Raw genomic sequence first — 19,440 nt, 5'->3', positions numbered from 1 at the left:
GTAGCAATGACTATTACTCTTTACTGGCATTTCTGTATTTTATATACATTTCAGATGAGCTGAGTTACAGAAAAATCTCCCAATTTGTGTAAGAGCAGATGTCTCATCTGCCTGCTTTTCTAGTGTAAATAGTACTCTCTAGTCTCTAACAGTTTCAGTGTTTGGTTAAAATTTTGTTTTTTTAACGTTCCTGAGTGATTTGGAAAGTCAAGGCCTCTGTTTACACATCTATGAAATGGTGCGTTAGAGTCTGGGACTAGGTTAATGTTGCCTGGTTGTATATTTTTATTAATCAGAAAAGCCTTTAATTTTGAAAGGTTTTTTGTTGTTTTGTCTTAATACCCAGGCACGTTTCTACCTTACCTGCAATATTTGGCTTGTCCTGAGGATTATAGCTTGGTCCTTAGGGAGGCCAGAGTAAAAAGATAATAGTCAAGTGCCAGTGAGTCTCTTCTCATTCTATTTCTCATTCCCTATCTCCTTGGCCTCATAGGTTTACAAACCCTTCTCCATCTTTTATTGATTTTATTCATTCAACCTTGAATAAAAGAGATGACTGATCACCTTTAAGGGAATCAGTAAGAAGAGGGAACAAAGAATGTTGGGTCTAGAATGAGCAGGCTAGAATATTCTCTTGGGGAGCCAGTTATTAGGGTATTAGGGGTAGCCAGTTATTCTTTGAGTCTCTGGACTTAGGGAAAGCTGGGACACTTTGCAGCAGAGGGGAAAGGAGATTCTTAACACCTTCTTTTAGCTCTTGCTCTTACCTAGCCTCATTTTCTGCCTGTGCCCAACGAGACTCTGTGGGACCCCGGGCCCCTTTGGTAAGGTGCACCTTTCTGTTGGTGTGTCGTTTTCTCTCCCCCACCTTCCCCAAAGGACATGAATCGTTTTGAGTGTCTTTATGGCCAGGATTCTTTTCTGTGGCCAGGATTCCTTCCTTTCTCCAGCTCATCCTGCCTGAGCTAACCAAATAATGTGCTACCAAAATCAGAATGAATTGTTTAATAGTTATTTGAGTGCCTGCGACTGTGAGGGCCCAAAGGTTTTATATAGACAGTAGACCTTTGAACAATGTAGGAGTTAGGTTAGGGGCACTAGTCCTCTGCATAGTAAGAAATTCACATATAACTTGATTCTCCCCAGAACTTAACTAACAGCTTGCTATTGACCAGAAGCCTTACTGATAACATAAATAGGTGATTAACACGTATTTTGTGTGTTTATACAAACATATATGTATGATATATATAATATTAACATGTAGTGTGTGTGTTTATTACATGCTGTATTTTCACAATAAGCTGGAGAAAAATTGTCATTACGAAAATAAGGAAGAGAAAATAACATTTACAGTACTATACTGTATTTATTGGGGAGAAAAATCCACATATAAGTGGACCTGCACGGTGCAGACTCGTGTTGTTCAGGGATTAACTGTATATAGGTTGCCCCCACTATCCGAAAGTAGACCGTTCCTGTAAAACCTTTTTTAAGCCAAAATGGTGTAAAGTAAAGCAGTAAGTACCATAAATTCATATGGAAAAGTTTTTTAATGTACCCAGACCCAAAGAAAATCCTGTCTTAGGCTTTTGTGATACCCTGGGACACATCGTGGTAACAGAATCCAGAATCCGTCTGGGTGAGGCACAGTTCACACGGTTCAGAGCTGTGGCGATCTGATGCAGGGTTCCTGGGGATGGAGCTTGGCTGGGCCACTCTTGCTGCCCCCGGTCCATGCTGCCTCTGTAAGTGTTTGCTGCAAAACCAGCACTGAATGCTATATTTGCTTTTCAACTTTTTTCATAAAAGTGTGAACTCCTCTTCAGATTTCTTCCAGTTAGCAAAAGAGGTGCAAATGTAGGTCTTAAGGAAAAGCAAACATGAACTTTTGAAAGGCATGGGGTCCCTATGCTAGAGAATTTGACTGTCTTAACCTAGTCTGTATAGTTAGGTTTAGGAAGCACGTGACTAGATAAATCTTAAGGTTCTTTATAGTTCTTTTCCTTAAAAAAAAAAGGGTTTTTTAGATAATAATTCACATACTGTACAATTCACTTATTTGAAGTATACAATTCATCATTCTGAATATATGTAGCCATCACTATGGTCATATTTTAAACGTTTTGTCTCCACCCATTAGTATGGATGGATCTCCTATCCATTAGTAATCAATCCCATAATTTCTCTGCCCACCCTTTCCCCTGACAAAGAAACCACTAGCCTACTTTTAGTCGCTTTGGATTTGCCTGTTCTGAGTATTTCATGTAAATGAAATCATGCAATATATGCCTTTTGTATCTAGCTTCTTTCACTCAGTATAATGTTTTCAAGATTCATCCATGTTGTGGCATGTATTTGAATTTCCTCCTTTTTACAGCTGAATAATGGTCCATTGTGTAGATGCACCATATTTTGTTTGCCCATTTATCAGTTGGCGGACACTTGGATTGTTTCTTTTAGCTACTTGGAATGACGCTGATGTGATTACTTCTGTGGATATGTCTTCATTTTTCTTGGGTATATATCTAGGAGTGAAATTGCTGTGTCCTATAATAACTCTAACATTTGCAATAATTGCCAAACTTTTTCGGAATGGCTACACTATTTTACATTCTCATCGGCAATGTATGAGGGTTCCAATTTCTCCACATCCTTACCAACACTTGTTATTGTCCCTTTTCTGCTTATAGCCATCATAGTGGGTGAGAAGTGGTATCTCACTGTGATTTCGATTTGCATTTTACTAATGGCTGCGGATTTTAAGCATCTTTTCATGTGCTTATTGGCTTTTTGTATGTCTTTTTTGGAGAAAATTCTGTTAAATCTTTTGTCCTCTTTTCAATTGTTATTTTTAATTAATGAGTTTTAAGAGTTCTTTACATGTTCTTTATTCGTGTGTGCCTTATCAAATATAATTTGCAAATATTTTCTCCTGTTCCTTGAGTTATCTTTTCACTTTCTTGGTATCATTTGCAGTACAGACATTTTAAAATTTGATGTCCCATCTGTTCAGTTTTGTTTTTCGTCTGTACAGTTCTTAAAGGTTTGAGCTAAAACGTTTTAACTTTTAGTGTATTCTTCCTTCAGTAAATAAATAGTCGGCTAAAAAAATCTTACAGCCTGGGATTTTATTTCTGTTGAAGGACTCCACAGAAATGAAACCTATTAGAAATTCTCTTAGGTATTTCATATTATTTTATAGTTAATTTGTAATATAACACATATAATTGAAGTTGCACAGAAAGTGTTCATACCTTAAGTATATACATGTATCCACCACCTAGCTAGAGATCAAACCTAGCACCTCAGAAGGCCCCTCACCTAACCTAACTTTTGGAATGTAAAGTCAGAATCAGGGAAAACACGTAGGAATGTCTTAGTTCCTGTTCTGGTATAGACAAATCTGGTATTGGTTTTAATGACTTTGTAGCCAGATAGATTGCCAAGTTTTTAAAGATGAATGATCAGATTAATATAAGCAAAGTGTTGAGAGAATGAAATGCTTCTCTTGATTCTTGAACAGCTTTTCCTTAGTCTTTTGAAGCGTATTAGCGTGTTCTACCACTTGATGGCACTATTGCCCTGGGAGCGTCAACATTGCTGGAAAAATCTCTTAGAACATTTGGTTGTTGATTTTAGAGTAAATGACTCCAGTCTTTTATTATGTTTCATCCTTTTTGAATCATCATCTGCTTCATTGTTTCAATGGAGAAAATCCTTTGTATTCTTTAATCGAATGGTAGGAGTGTTCTTTCACGTTGGTTCTTTTCCTAGGCATTTTTGAACAAGGTAAAATTAATAGCTTCCACCAGTTAAATTCTTTAGATTTTAAGGAGGGGAAAAACCTGGACATTTCTTTTAGAAAGCTGATTGATTACAAGAAAAAAACCTTTAAGAATTTCTTACCCTTGAGTAACAAAAGTGTGTGTGTTTCTGCATTCTTGTTACTTGTAGTTAATGACTGGATGTTTACTAACGTGATCATTAACTGCTAGTGAGGTACTTAAATGACCTTGAAAATCTAAGCAAGGTTTTATTGTTTAAGAAAAAAAATTGTTTTTAAAATGGTTCACTCATTAACTGTTGGTAAAAAATAGTCATCATTCTCTTAGAAGATGAACATTCAGTTTTCAAAGGAAGAATTTATTTTCTAATTGACTTTCAGAAAAGTCTAAAATAACATATATAGCTAGCTTAAATTTTAACACAGAAATTTGCTCTTTAGGTTGATTAAAATGTTTTATTTTGTGTGTAATACCTTTAATGATTGATATAGCATTTGGCACTCCATTCCCTTGCAGGCCTGCATGCATAGAGGAGTAGAAACAACAGAAAAACACACTTAAGCAGAACTAACATTCAGGAAATATATAATTTATTACCTTATTTACAACATAAAGGATTTTATTTTGTGAAGTAATGAATGGTCAGAGTTTGAAGATTTAAATAGGGCAAGGTGGTATTTACTATCAGCTATCCCTTTAATTGTTAAAGGTATAATGGAAAAAGAGGAGTCTTAGAAACTTGTTGGTTTGAGAAAGATTTGGTGGGCTTTTTTGGAGTAGTGGGTTCCTGAGAAAATGGAATATCTAACTTTACTTTCACGTGGCCAGTCCCCACAGAACAAAAACCAGGGTTACTAACTACCTGGAAAGACATACAAGAGTTAACATCTTCCAGGGAATTCTTAAACTATTTAAAAAAAATTTTTTTTTAAACTTTTATTTATTTTTGAGACAGAGAGAGACAGAGCATGAACAGGGGAGGGGCAGAGAGAGAGGGAGACACAGAATCTGAAACGGGCTCCAGGCTCTGAGCTGTCAGCACAGAGCCCGACGCGGGGCTTGAACTCACGGACCGTGAGATCGTGACCTGAACCGAAGTCGGACGCTTAACCGACTGAGCCACCCAGGCGCCCCTTAAACTATTTTTTAAATCACGGTGGAAGCTGAAAGCACTTAGCTGTGTTATTAGTTCACTAATGTGGCCCTCAATAGGTAGCACAGACTGCTTTCCTCTAAAAAGGATACCTATATCTGCCTTTCTTTTGGGACTGGGAAAAAGGTTTGGTATAGATTGGGTTGATTTCCTAGAAGAAGAAAAAAATGAAACAAAGTATAAGTGACTTGTCCAGGAAAAGAAGGAAAAGGAAATGACATAGGTTCGTTAACACTTTTGATGCTAAGTGAGTATAATCTCAGATTGTGTTGAAAAATACACTGAGAAAGACAAGATTAAAATTAAAAATTAATTTTAAAAACTCAAGAGCTGGTTCTTAATTTCCAAATGGAGAAGCATTTAGAAAATAATAAGGAAAAAGAACATTTATTTTTTATTTTTCAAAAAAATTTTAAATGTTTAGTTATTTTTGAGAGAGAGTGTTCACATGCGGTCTCACGAGAGAGGAGCAGAGAGAGAGGGAGACAGAATCCAAAGTAGGCTCCAGGCTCTGAGCTGTCAGCACAGAACCTGACATGGGGCTCAAACTCACAAACCACGAGATCATGACCTCTGCCAAAGTTAACACACTTAACTGACTGAGCCATCCAGGTGCCCCAAGAAGAACATTTTAAAAGTTTAAGAAAGGAGCCAGATGATAAGCTAAAAATATTTTTTAAAACACTTGAAAATCTCAGTGAAACAGAATTTTTTAAAATTTCCAATCTATTTTAACATAAAATAGACCAGTGGCATTATCAGTTAATTTCATCTTAAATAATCCAAGGCCAGATAGCTTTATTGAGTTCTTTCGATCTTTTATGGAGCAAGTAATTTCTTTGCTGTCTTGGTTATAGAAAAGCAAACTTGCCATTTCATAGTATAAATGGACAGAATCTGACTGCCTACTCAATCTCACTTTTGAATGTCGATATAAAAATTCTAAGCAAAACACTAGCAAATCATATTTAATAGTATATTTTTAAAAATCCAGTAAGATCAAAGGGAATTGGTTTTAGGAATAAAAAGATACCTTTATTTTTTAGTGTTTTTATTTATTTTTGAGACAGCGTGCAAACCAGGGAGGGGCAGAGAGAAGGGGCCAGAGGATCTGAGGCAGGCTCTGAACTGACAGCAGAGAGCCCGACGCAGGGCTCAAATTCATTAACCATGAGATCATGACCTGAGCCATAGTCAGATGCTTAACTGACTGAGCTGCCCAAGCACCACTAGAAAGATACTTTATATAGGAAACATAGATATAACATAGGAAAAATAAGAAACTGTATGGTTATCCTTTTAATTGCATAAATGATATTTGATAGTTTAGCTTTGATACAATGTAAAATTTGAAGTTAATATTATTTTTATAAAAGTATCAGATGATACTTCCTCACTATGGTGAAGAATATTTTCGACTGGGGGTGCCTGGGTGGCTCAGTCGGTTGAGCATCTGACTTTGGCTCAGGTCATGATCTCACAGTTTGTGGGTTCGAGCCCTGCGTCAGGCTCTGTGCTGACAGCTCAGAGCCTGAAGCCTGCTTTGGATTCTGGGTCTCCCTCTCTCTCTGCCCTTCTCCCCGCTTAACCCACTGAACCACCCAGGCGCCCCGAATGGATTGAACTTTTTATTCTTTCAGTAAAGAAGAATACGATGCCTTTAACAAAATTTATTGACACACTAGTACAAAGCCACTATTTTCTTGATTTTTCTCAACATCTGTTACCTTATTTCTGAAATGGTGATCAGAATATCCACTTCGTAAAATGTTTATTAGTATCAACAAGTTAAATAATGTATATGAGATGCCTAGGATAGAGCCTGGCATGTAAGAACTAAGTAAGTGATTATTTGTAAAATAAATTACAATGGTTAAGGAAGAATGCAAAGTTTTTCAGGCTCTTAGGTTTGAATTTGAGCACTTTTCTCCCCTTTCGAATTTACCTCCATTCTCCCTTTCTTTGCTATATCTCCTCTTCCAGCTGAGGCTTAATCTGTCCATGTTGGGAGTTTTCCAGATCTAATCCTAAGCATTGCATGGTGTGCAGACTTTTCTCTCATGATCAAATCATTTTCTCATATTCTGTAGTGATGTATTTAGGGATAACTAAGGCCTGTAGGATTGTTTGTTTCTGTCCTCAATGGCTTTGGGCTGTTGTAGTCTTTTGAGCTCTTGGCTTGAATTTGTATAGTTTTTATTTTTATTTTTTTATGTTTAGTTGTGTGAGAGAGAGAGAGAGAGGGAGAGTGGGGAAGGGGCAGAGAGAGAGGGAGACACAGACTCTGAGCTGTCGGCACAGAACCCGACTCGGGCCTTGAACCCACAAACCATGAAATCATGACCTGAAACGAAGTCTGACGCTCAACCAAGTGAGCCACCCAGGCGCCCTGAATTTATAGTTTTTAAACTTCCTTCCTTACTGTCAGCTCCACATTACTTTGTATTGTCAGTACAGCTGCTTTTGTGAGTTCCTCACTGCTTCTCACCTATAGCGTATGATCTGTCCAGTGTTGCATCATTGGGTAATCGAGTTTTATAAAATAATGTCTGTGGAAGGAAGTGAAAATAAATTTTAGCTTGTATGTTCATTCTGATTAGTAGTGGCTGCTTCGAGTGCTGTGTTAATAAGCAGGATTCTGGAGCTGCATTGAAGTTTTATGAAAAAGTGCTCTAATAATGAAAGGGGGTGGCAGTGTGAATGACCACATATTTGTCATTTATTGTCTAGAGTAAGAGGAGATAGACACTGTGGGAGAATCTGAGTAGGTTCTGTAATGAGGAAGGTACAGAAGTTAGTGTGTGGTTTTGTGGTAATCTTTTGCCTTCTTAGATACCTTCTTAGTTATCAGTTACTGTTTCACTTTAGACATTAAAGTTTCCAAGTAACTTATCCATGGATAAATGAAGGAGATAGTTTTAAAAGGATTCTGTTTTGCACTATTTGAGTTACCTTTAGGGTTGTTTACTTAGTAATTAATTACATGGTTAGAAATTTAGGCCATGTCAAAACTTGGTGTTCTCTCTGCTTGGTATTTCATATTTTACCAAAATTGTATACTTAGTGAAATTGCAGATGTGCGATAAATGCATGGAATAGAAAATACCGGGTTATTAGTAAGCTTTCACAAAGCAAATTGAATTTCCATATGCTTCATTATGATGGCAATAATAGGCAAGTCTGTGTGATTACTAGTTTTTATCATCATGTAATGTGTAAATATATCTGAGAAAATTTAAATTTTAAAATGAATTACTTCTGGTATGTCTTTCCTCTTACATATATCACATATAACTTTTGCAGGTTGGATTTGCTACCATTTTATGCAAGATTGGTTGCTACATTGCATCCCTGCATGTCTGATGTAGCAGAGGATCTTTGTTCCATGCTGAGGGGGGATTTCAGATTTCATGTATGTATTTAAGCATTTATTTTGTTTTATATATATATACACACATATATATATATATATATATATATACCCACACATATATACTTATAAGTTAAGTGAGGATTCTTTAGTTTAAGAATAAGATTATCGTATTGGTAAGCATATTTTTGAAATTTGATAGTGGTATAACAGTTCAGAATGTATGGACTTCTAAGTTTGTAAAATGTAAATTTTCTCAACAAAGCTTGAAATTGGTAAGTGATGTTCCAGTTTGGAGATGAGCTGTTGCTGCTACCTTGTTTCCTACAGGTACTACACTTGTTGGTTTTGTAAAGGAAAAGCCATCCTCTGAGGTCAAGAGAGTCAGCAGGTCTCATTGGTGTTCCCACGAGAAACACAGGATTGGCCCTGTGAGTCAGGGCACAGTGCCTGGAGGACACCTGTTTAGGTGTTGGGAGTCCAGATATCTGGGGCACCCGACATTGCATAATTGCTCTGATCAGTGAATGCTGTTCTGGCCCACTTTTTACTGACTCTTCCCTAAACAGCCTTTACCTTGAATAGTAGTCAGGGACCTGTTTCCAGGCAGCTTCTCTCCCTTTCTAGTCCTAGGAGTCTTAACTGCCTGTTAGTGGTTCTCCAGATCCATATTACCCGCTCACCTTGTGCAGGTGCTACAGATACAGCATTGAAAGGAGTAAAATGACGCCTTACGAGTGTCTGAAAGTGCATATTGGTAGACCGAAAAGACATGAAATTCAAGTAGTTATGTTAGCCAATGGAAAAATTGTGTTGACAGAATTTAGCTTTATAGCAGGTTGCTTGGAATGCAAGTAAATGTTTGCTATGCTCACGATGCACTTTATGCACTCATTATACAGAAATTGGTATTGCTGAGCGCTCAGAGAACAGAAATAATTCCTGAGATGAGGAATCTCACAACATAGTTGGGAAGATAAGACATAAATACTCACAAAAATAACAGTGAAATAAACATTTAAACTCTAAATATATTTAATATTATAAAGAATGGCATGCTTAATTGCCAAATGAATTGTTCAAGAGTGAGAGCCTTGAGTTCGGAGGAAGGAGAGAATCTCAGTGAGGTGTGGGTTGGCCTCTAGGCTTCTTGCCATAGAAGCCAATTTATATGAGATTTGTGGTTAACGTTTTTCTGGGGCAGTTTTTGCTGAAGTGTGTTTTGAATTTTTATGGATAGTATTAAGCAAGGACAGGATTCTCTGTTTTAAAGGAAGTTTGGAAACACTGACATCAAGAAAGTTAAATGGTTGTGTTTTGTTTTGTTATAAGAATTCCCAAAGCTTTAGTAGGGTAATGTGCAGTGTGAACCTCCTGGAAGGGGTCAAATACCTAGTCAATCAGAGAACACACTTTGGTAAATGCTGCCATTTGAGGGACTGACGTGTCAGAAATTGTGATATTCTTGTTGATTTATTTAATCCCATCGTGCAAAACAAGGAACTGTTTTACTGGCAGGCAGTATGACTCTATTATATGAGTTATATGCATATACCCCTCAACTGTATCCAAAATTAAACAACACACAGGTTGCTGGACCAAGCATAATTAGTGCTTTTGGTGAGAAACTTAAAATGAAGTATATTCTATTCATGTATACGTCCCCTCCCATCTTTGATAATTGGGGTGGGAGTTGAGGAATTGGACAGTTTTGTTCCTGATATAATGCTCCATTACAACTCAAAGACTTACCAGAATTCTAGGAGAATGCTGTGGGAACACTGCTCTCAGAGGAGAGAAGAAAAGGTACTTGAGGTCTGCCTCCTCCCCCCACCCCCAAATCTGCAGACTTTGCCAATGACTTGTTATCAGTCTCTCCCTCTCTCTCTCTCTCTCTCTCTCTCTCTCTCTCTCTATATATATATATATATATATATATACACATATATATATATATACACACACACACACACACACACACACACACACACACACACACACATCGGTCTGTATATATGCTCAACTTTCCCATCCTTAAATGAAAATAAAAATAGCAACAAGAAAATGTTTTCCAGCCTCACCCCCTATCCTCTTTCACTTTCTTCTTGAGTTTTTTTAGAGTGTACTTGCCTCTTCTGCTTCTTCAAAGGCATTTACCCTTTGTCTTGCCATCATAGCAAACCTCGCAGAGACCACCAGCATCATCCTAATCACTTCATGCCAGTTGAAGTCCTCGCAGATTCTGAACTGCTGGACTGTTCTTTTTTTCTGTCATTCTGTCTCCACCACTTGCTAGCATTGTTAACTTTGGTCAAGTTACTTAGGTAGTATATACTGGTATCTTTTTATACTGATATCTTTTTAAATGGGATTGTTGTTATGGATTAAACTAAATGGATATAAAGTTCATCACACAATGCCCAGACATAGATATTATTATAACAATAATTATCCTTTCTCTCCTACCACTCTCTCCTGGCTCTTACGAGTGCTATTCTCAATATCATTTATTGATAGTAAAAATATTTTTTTCTTTTTTCCAACTGAGTTTATTTGTTTGCATTCCCACACTTTACTTCCTTCAACCTCTTTTTTGACAAGAACCCATTTTACCCAGGATTCAGTTGACATCGATTTCTCAGCACCCTCAAATACATATTTCTTGCCAGAACCTCTCTCTTGGTGCTCAGTAAGTTTTCATGCACTTATAGCTAAATACGTCCATTAAAAAAAACAAAACAACTCAGTACTTCTTAAAAACATCTTTACCCTTGGGGCGCCTGGGTGGCTCAGTCGGTTGAGCGTCCGACTTCAGCTCAGGTCATGACCTCGCAGTTTATGAGTTCAAGCCCTGCGTCGGGCTCTGTGCTGACAGCTCAGAGCCTGGAGCCTGCTTCTGATTCTGTGTCTCCCTCTCTCACTACCCCTCCCCCACTCTCTCTCTTTCAAATATAAATAAACATTAAAAAAATTAAAAAAAAAGTCTTTACCCTTCACTTCCTCATATCAACCTCTATTTTGTCTGTAAATTTGCAGTATTCTTTTTATCATCACTAAGAGAAATACTTCTGCTTTTGTCCCTCGGACATTCAGGAGCCAGCATTCACCAAATTCTGTTGGCACCATCTTCTAAAACACCTCCTCAAATCTAGCATCTCCTCTTCTTAAGCTGAATGATGAGAAGAGCATTTTACCCAGGTTTCCCTGTCTCTGTTTCCTGTCCAGTTTCCAGCATGTTGTCGTAATCTGATCAATGTGCCCGCTTCTTAAGAACCTCACCTAAGGGGTGCCCAAGTGGCAGGGTCTGTTAAGCATCTGACTCTTGGTTTTGGCTCAGGTCATGATCTCACAGTTTGTGGGTGTGAGCCCTAAGTCGGGCTCTGTGCTGACAGCATGGACCCTGCTTAGGATTCTCTCTCTCCCTCTCTGTCTGCCCCTCCTCCGCTCACATTCTCTCCCTTTCAAATAAACGTTAAAAAAACAAAAACACCTCACCTGAGAAATAAACCTGGTTAACAAAACTATATGAAATCTCATACAGTAGTCAAATTCTAGTTTTAAAACAACAGATCTGCTAATTTGACCAACGGATTAGTAAAGGTAACAGAAATGAGAAACCAGGTATACTTGAGGTCAGGATTTGGAGGAGGAATTTGGTAATATGTTTCAAGATCCTTAGAGGCGTTTATACATTGGACAGTTTTGAGAGTCTGTCCTAAGTAAATAATCTGATATACGCAGAAAAGTTTTATTCACACCATGAATTAGTAGGAAAAAGGAAAATAATCTAGAAGCCCAAGAATGAATTAAGAAAATGGTCATATAATCAAAATGCTGAAATGATATAGAGCCATTGGTAGTAATATTTAGCAAAAAATTTTCATAACAAAGAGAAGGTGCTTCTTTTGGGCAAAAAAAAAAAAAAAAAGAAAAGAAAAAGCAACAAGCTATAAAATCATAGCATAATAAATTTATGGTTGTGATGTTAAAATGCTTGGAAAGTTAAGAACAGAAAAGGATTACATATCAGTATGTCAGCTGTGGTTGTCTTTGGATAGGGGCAATAGAAAATATTTTTTCCTTTCTAGTTTTCCATGCTTTCCAAATTTTCAACAGAGCCTACTTCTTTAATAATGGAGGTGCAACTGTTGTTTAGATATGAGCATATCAGTCTAACTCATTGACATTTTTAAAATCAGTGGTCTTTCAGCTTTTTAAATCAAGCCTCTTTAGTGGTAAAATAAGTTGACCACATATCCCAATTTGGCATATTTGTATATAAATTATATGTGTTTACAGTTATATCAAATATCTTATGTAAATTTATAAAATAAAAGCAAATTGAAAGGTATGATATATCAGAAACAAATACAAGTTCCAAGATTTTTTCAAACCACACTCTAATAGATCAAGAGTCTTGCCCACCCTACCCTGGATATCAGTGGTCTATACCATAAAATAAACAAAATTTTTGAAGGCAAATTTGCTTGTTTTGTAGACTCAGTGTCTACTTAGTGTTTAGTATATAGTAGATTTTCCAAAAAATTAAAATGGTAAAATGAATAAAGTTTATGTAAAACAAAATGAGCAAATTATAGAGGAAAAAGTGTAGTATCTGTTTGGGTAAAGTTATAAAAGAGCCAGTTTGGGGCAGATGATCTTCCTTGGATAGGCCTTTGAAATCCTTACTTTTTATATGTTGACATATCTGAAAAGTTTTTGTTAATGTTTATGAATTTAGTTATTCAGTTGATCTCAATTTCAGCAGTCATTAATAAATGTAAGGATTTTTGCTAAAGATTGCTTATATAAGTAAAATTGTATAAGAGACATTGAACCAAATATATATATAAAATTTTATGTTGTTTATTCATTTACTTTTGCAGAAGTGTTTTGCTGTGTCTTTTGATCAAAGGAGTCAACAAATGAGACTAGAAAATAATGAATAAGGAGTCAGAATAAGTTAGGCTTTTTTATAAGTTACAGCCTTTTGAAAAGCTTTTATGTTTTTCCTCTGAGAATGAGGGAGTGAGAACTGATTTCTCATACTTAATTTAAAAATTAGATAATTTTGTCACGTTAGTTAGATTGTATCTCCTTAACTTCAATAATATTTAGAATAATTGTGGATGATACACTGTGTTACATGTTTTCAAAGTTATAATGGTCAGTAATACTTAAAATTGTATGATACTCCAGAACAGTTGTTAAGAACTTGTACGTCCAGAATCACTCAAAGAGATTTTCATATATTTCTCAGCCCTACTCCCTCTATAAAGATTCAGCTTTAGCATATCATTTTTGAAATGCTTCCTTGTACATTTTTTGTTTCCATATTTCTTCAACTGTAAAAGAAGCACATGCTCAATGTGGATTATTTAGAAAACATAAAGGGGGAAGCCCCATAATTTCATCACTTTATTTAAAAAAATTTTTTTTAACGTTTATTTATTTTTGAGACAGAGAGAGATAGAGCATGAACGGGGTGGGTCAGAGAGAGAGGAAGACACAGAATCTGAAACAGGCTCCAGGCTCTGAGCTGTCAGCACAGAGCCCGACGCAGGGCTCGAACCCACAAACTGCGAGATGGTGACCTGAGCTGAAGTTGGATGCTTAGCTGACTGAGCCTACCAGGCGCCCCAATTTCATCACTTTAAAACAGACTTATTAATCTTATAGTGTATTTTCTTTACATTTTTTCCTCTGTAGTTGTTTTGATGAATTTATAGTGTATATACAATTTTCCATTCTTTATTTCTCACTGAGAAGCTTTTTGCAGTCACTTCAAACACCTCTTACGCATCGTTTTAAAGATTGTATAATCTGTTGTTCTGTACACTAATTACTTAGAAGTGAATTGAAGTGTAGTTGTCAAGTTACGACCACCACTATTTCCATCATCATCACCCTCCTTATTTTTATCTTTATTTAACCAAGTGAGCTGACAGATTCAGGGAATTTATGTGAGTTACCTTTAAGATTATATACCCCCCAAAATGGCACAAAATGACAACAATGGCTCAGATGTTCTAACTACAGATCATTTACTCTTTTGTATCACTACAATACATATATAAACATTAAACATTTTCTTTTATTTGTTCACTCAGTGAACATTTATTTAGTGTCCACATATTAGTGATACAAACATACAAAGATGGATAAAACTAATAATAGCTAATATTGACTCTCCCTGGTCTCAGGCACTGTTGTGTGTGCTTTACATCAGTTCACTTAAGACAACTTTTATGAGGTAGGTTACTTTTATTAGTTCCATTTTAAAGATGAGGAGATTGAGGCACAGAGTTTAAGTAACAGCTAGTAAATGATAGAGCTGGGATTTAAACCCAGCAAGTCTGGTGCAGGGTCTATACTCTTAATGTATCCTGGATAATAAGCTTAATCACTATGAGGAGCTTTTCATATGTAGCACTTAACATAACATTTATTTGTGAAAGGATCTTTATGAAAGCTGTGCTCTTTTCTGAATTGCTGAAACAGTAAAGGTTAAAGTTCTAGAAGTTGACTTTTATGATTTTATTTTTAATCAGTGCAGTTTTATTGATGCTTTAATAAGTACTTGTAGTGAGCTTCTAGTTTGCTCTGAGTTTTTAAATGAGTAAACAAACATAGTTTTGTTTACAAATTATCTTTGAAGAACTAAAAAACCTAAACACCTACCACTGCTTACTATAGACAGTAGGTCCTTAAAATTGAAGATGATAAACTTAAGTGTTAGCTCTCTGAGTATGTATAAGTTTAGTATTTATAAAATGATTATCATGAACTGTCTGGTGAGGTTAGGCCTTATTTTAAAATGCAGTACATACTAAGGTAGTGGGATTCTCCAGTACTAGTTAGTAGACTGGGATTTTAGTACTGATCTTTCATCAAGTCATTTGAGAGTTTTATGTCATTTTGTTATTTTAATTATTAAGCCAGAATTATAACAGCCATGTGGTACAAATAAGATAGGATAGGATAGTAATCTGGAAAAGTAGAAAACACTGAAAAAACTTTTCAAGTCACCACCATATTGAACAATTGCATAAGACAGGAGAGTATTTTGAAAAACTATACTAAACTAGCACAAGGCACCACCATGTTATTGTCACTGTTGCTTGCATAGGTTTCTAGACTGTAAGTTGTTTTCTGATGAAAATGTAATCCATTTACATTTATCTTGCTATGTCTGTTTGCACTGTACTGTTGTAAGAGGGTTTTGTTGTACTGAATACTTCTTGAAATGTGTGCCTAAGTTAGAGGCCTTATATTTGCAAAGGATTTGAATTTTGGTCTACAGTTTTGATGATAGAAAAGAATAGTGATTATATTGGAAATTTTGCTGTAATGAAATTATAATAAAAAATGCAAACTGTAGTTCACAAGTGTAATACATGAAGCTTTAATAATATTTTTGCTTAAGTGAACTCTTGGTACTTATTATTTTTAAGTTAGCATTTCCTAAAATGTGTTCCTTATTAATTTAATGGGATGTTAACTAGTACTTGCTAGTATTTCAAAAGGGAGTTTATATTGCCAAATAAATTTGAGATAAATTGAATTAAGTTAAACAGTCCTCTTTATTTGAGAACCTATTTAAGCCTGATAAAGTGTATTGTTTCCCCAAATTACTTGACCGTGGAACTGTTTGCAAATCATATCCCAGCACTTGTGTTCTGCAGAGCTTATATTGCCTTAAATGAAAGTAAGTTGTGTAGCAAGAAATTTACCCAAATTTATTTAAAATATTTGGAATGAATGCAGACTTAATAAAATAACATTTCTTATCACAAGAGATTTCAAAATGCTAATTCTCTAACTTAATGTCTCCTTTCTCTTAATTTGTAGGTACGAAAAAAGGACCAGATCAATATTGAAACGAAGAACAAAACTGTTCGTTTTATTGGAGAATTAACTAAATTTAAGATGTTCACAAAAAATGATACACTACATTGTTTAAAGGTTAGTGCTGCATTATTTGTGTTCTTTTAAAAAATTTTTTAATTGTTTTTTTGCTTTTTATTTATTTTTGAGAGAGAGAGAGAGAGAGAGAAAGCGAAAGCACGGGAGGGACAGAGAGAGAGAGAGAGACAGACACAGAATCCAATGACAGGCTCCAGGCTCTGAGCTACCTGTCAGCACAGAGCCCAACACGGGGCTCGAACCCATGAACCGTAAGATCATGACCTGAGCTGAAGTTGGACGCTTAACCAACTGAGCCACCCAGATGCCCCTTGAGTTGTTTTTAATAGACAAATTTAAAAAGTTTTGGTTATAAATGCTGGAAAAAATGAATTAAGTAAGGAATATTTGTTTAATCTAAAGGAAGATAGGAGTGAAAGGGAATATTAAACAGATGAACAGAGTAGAAAACAAATAATATGCTAGAGATGCAGCTATCACAGTAATTACATGAAATGTAAAAGGACAAACTACATGAAGTAAAAGCCTGAAGAATATAAGGCTTGATTAAAACAACACTGTAGGCTGCCTATAAGAAACATACCCTTAAATACGAAGACCATAAAGGCTAAAGTAAAAAGATGGGAGAAATATACCAGGGAAGCATTAATTAAAAGTCACCTGGTTTCATTATTATCAGGCAATTAAGGCACAAAGCATTTGTTAGAAATAAAGAAGGATAGTTCAGAATGATGAAGAGGTAGTTTTAATAGGAAGGTATTACCTTACTGAATCATTATGAATCCAGTAAGGTAGCTTCAGAATATATAAAGCAAAAATCAAGGAAAGGAGACATAAACAAATTCACAAACGTAAAGGGTTGGAAACACCTTTCACTAGCTGAAAGAAGCAGCAGACCAAATCAGTACATATACACAGATTTGAATAACACAACAACCTGGATCTAACTGACACTCTACCCAACAGCATCAGAATTTACAATCTCTTATGATATACATGGATCATTTACCATAATTAACCATTAAAATAAAATCTCAGCACATTAGGGGTGCCTGGGTGGCTCAGTCGGTTAAGCATCCGACTTTGGCTCAGGTCATGACCCTACAGTTCGTGAGTTTGAGCCCCGCGTTGGGCTCTGTGCTGACAACTCGGAGCCTGCTTCAGATTATATGTCTCCCTCTCCTCTGCTCGCTCGCTCTTTGTCTCTCAAATGAAATTAAAAACAAAAAAAAGAATCCCAGCAAATTCGAAAAGACTGAAATTATTCAGATTATGTTTTCTGTCCACAATGGAATTAAGCAAGAAATTAGTTAATAAGTAGTTATATGTGGTAAAGCTGATACAGTATAGATGGAATAATTCTACATTTGGAATTGATTATTATTAACAACAACAAATTTTGTATCAAATTGATTTCCTAGGGATATTATTAGGTAGCTTACACAAAGTGGGTCTCATGGATTCAAGTACATTTGGAAAACCCTGAGTTAAACAAATTTGCCCAATTACTTGACTGCTTGATTTCTTAACAGTGTTTAAAATACTAATAGTCATTGTAAATATTCAAGGGGTTAAGTTTCGTAAACCTACTTGGAGCATCTCAGGTGACTACAAAGTACATTTAGAGAAACTCTGGATAACATTTTAAGAGGGATTGTTAAAGATTTCTCAGTGCTGTAGTTGAAGGGAGTCATACCATGGAACAATTTAAACATTAGTATATTGCTTCATAATAATTATTACAAATACATAAGAAGGATATACATTTTTTTGACACAAATTCCATTTCTATAAGTTTTAAGGTTATTGCACAGATTTATCTACAAGGATATTAAGTATTGTTAAGTATTGTTAAATATTAACAAGTAATGTTAAGTACACAATTGTTTAAATAAGAAATTGTAAACAGTTTTAATATTCAATAAATAAGAATCATTGGAGTTTTATTGTAGTTCATATTATACAGAAATATGTCCCTTTTAAATCATGCCATGCAAGGGTAAATAAGGACACAGCCAAAATAGTTATATTATCTAAAAAACACCAAGTTATTAAATGATGTGGTATATTTGAATGTGTTTTGGTTTAGAAAATATGCATAGAAAAAGATTGGTAGGATAAATACTTAAATGCTATGGTAATGTGTTATGTTTGTAAATTTCATACAATGAGCCTGTTGTAGTCAGAATTTTACAAGTAAATATCATATAAACCAAAACAAAAAAGCCATTTAGAAAATGTTAGCTGTGTATGGTGCAGATATTTAAATACATAGCATCTGATAATCAGTATAGAAAGGGCTTTAATATTAGTTTTTCATGTATTTATCTGAAAGGAAAGGCATTAAATGTATTGAAGATTTTAGATTAAATTTTTGTGGCTGAACACAAAAGATACTTAGCAATGACTCTTGTTAAGCTAACGTAGACTAGCTTTTGTTTTTCACACTGATATTTTTAAGATTGTTACACACAGTAGATCTGTATTTTCTTTCTCTAATAGGACTGAAGTATTGTCTTTGTGTTCTCTCATCATCATTATTATTACAGATGCTTCTATCAGACTTTTCCCATCACCACATTGAAATGGCATGTACTCTACTGGAAACATGTGGAAGATTTCTTTTCAGATCTCCAGAATCACACCTGAGGACCAGTGTACTTTTGGTAAGGGCTTGAGGATCCTGGCAAGAGCTTGAGGTTCTTGATTTACTTCAGGGGTTAGAAATATTATATTGACCAGTACCTATGATCGATCTTGCTCTGCAGCATAAGCTAGAACCTCCCATATTTATGTGCTGCGCAGCCAGTCCAGGAGAGTTGCAAGAATTTTTCCCACTTGGGCGCCAGTGAGTTCACACTGTTGTAAAGGAGGATTAAGTTCAACCCCAAATAACTTTTGATAAATGATTCAAATGAGCCAAGTACTCTTAATACTATTATATTAGAATCATTGTTATGGATGTTCTTGGATATTCAAAGAAGCCATTGTTAAGTGCCATGAGCATATAAATTATAAGCTTAAACATATAAAATTGAAATTTTAAATTAAAAACAACTTTAAAAGTTAACTTGGGGTAGAAGTTATTTCTTAAGCTAATTAGAATACTGAAATGGCCATCAAGTTTCTTGATCAGTTAAATTGTTATGCTTACTGATAATACCCATGCATTCCCTTGCAGTCTTGGGACCTTTCCAAGTGTG

At 35.5% G+C, this 19,440-nt stretch overlaps 1 protein-coding gene across 2 annotated transcripts in view; it reads left to right on the top strand.

Annotated features, from left to right (window-relative positions):
* The window catches only part of UPF2 (UPF2 regulator of nonsense mediated mRNA decay), a 110,563-nt gene that overhangs the window by 51,942 nt on the left and 39,181 nt on the right, over positions 1–19,440 (top strand). For both annotated transcript variants that reach the window (XM_042991039.1, XM_042991040.1), the window contains exons 9-11: positions 8,245–8,353; positions 16,163–16,276; positions 18,787–18,903. In XM_042991039.1, the coding sequence (XP_042846973.1) occupies positions 8,245–8,353; positions 16,163–16,276; positions 18,787–18,903 (340 nt within the window). The remainder of the gene's footprint in view (positions 1–8,244; positions 8,354–16,162; positions 16,277–18,786; positions 18,904–19,440) is intronic.

Source organism: Panthera tigris, chromosome B4, assembly GCF_018350195.1.
Source record: "Panthera tigris isolate Pti1 chromosome B4, P.tigris_Pti1_mat1.1, whole genome shotgun sequence".
NCBI lineage: Eukaryota > Metazoa > Chordata > Mammalia > Carnivora > Felidae > Panthera > Panthera tigris.
Note: the sequence above shows the minus strand (reverse complement) of the source record. Positions and strands in the feature narration are given on the sequence as shown.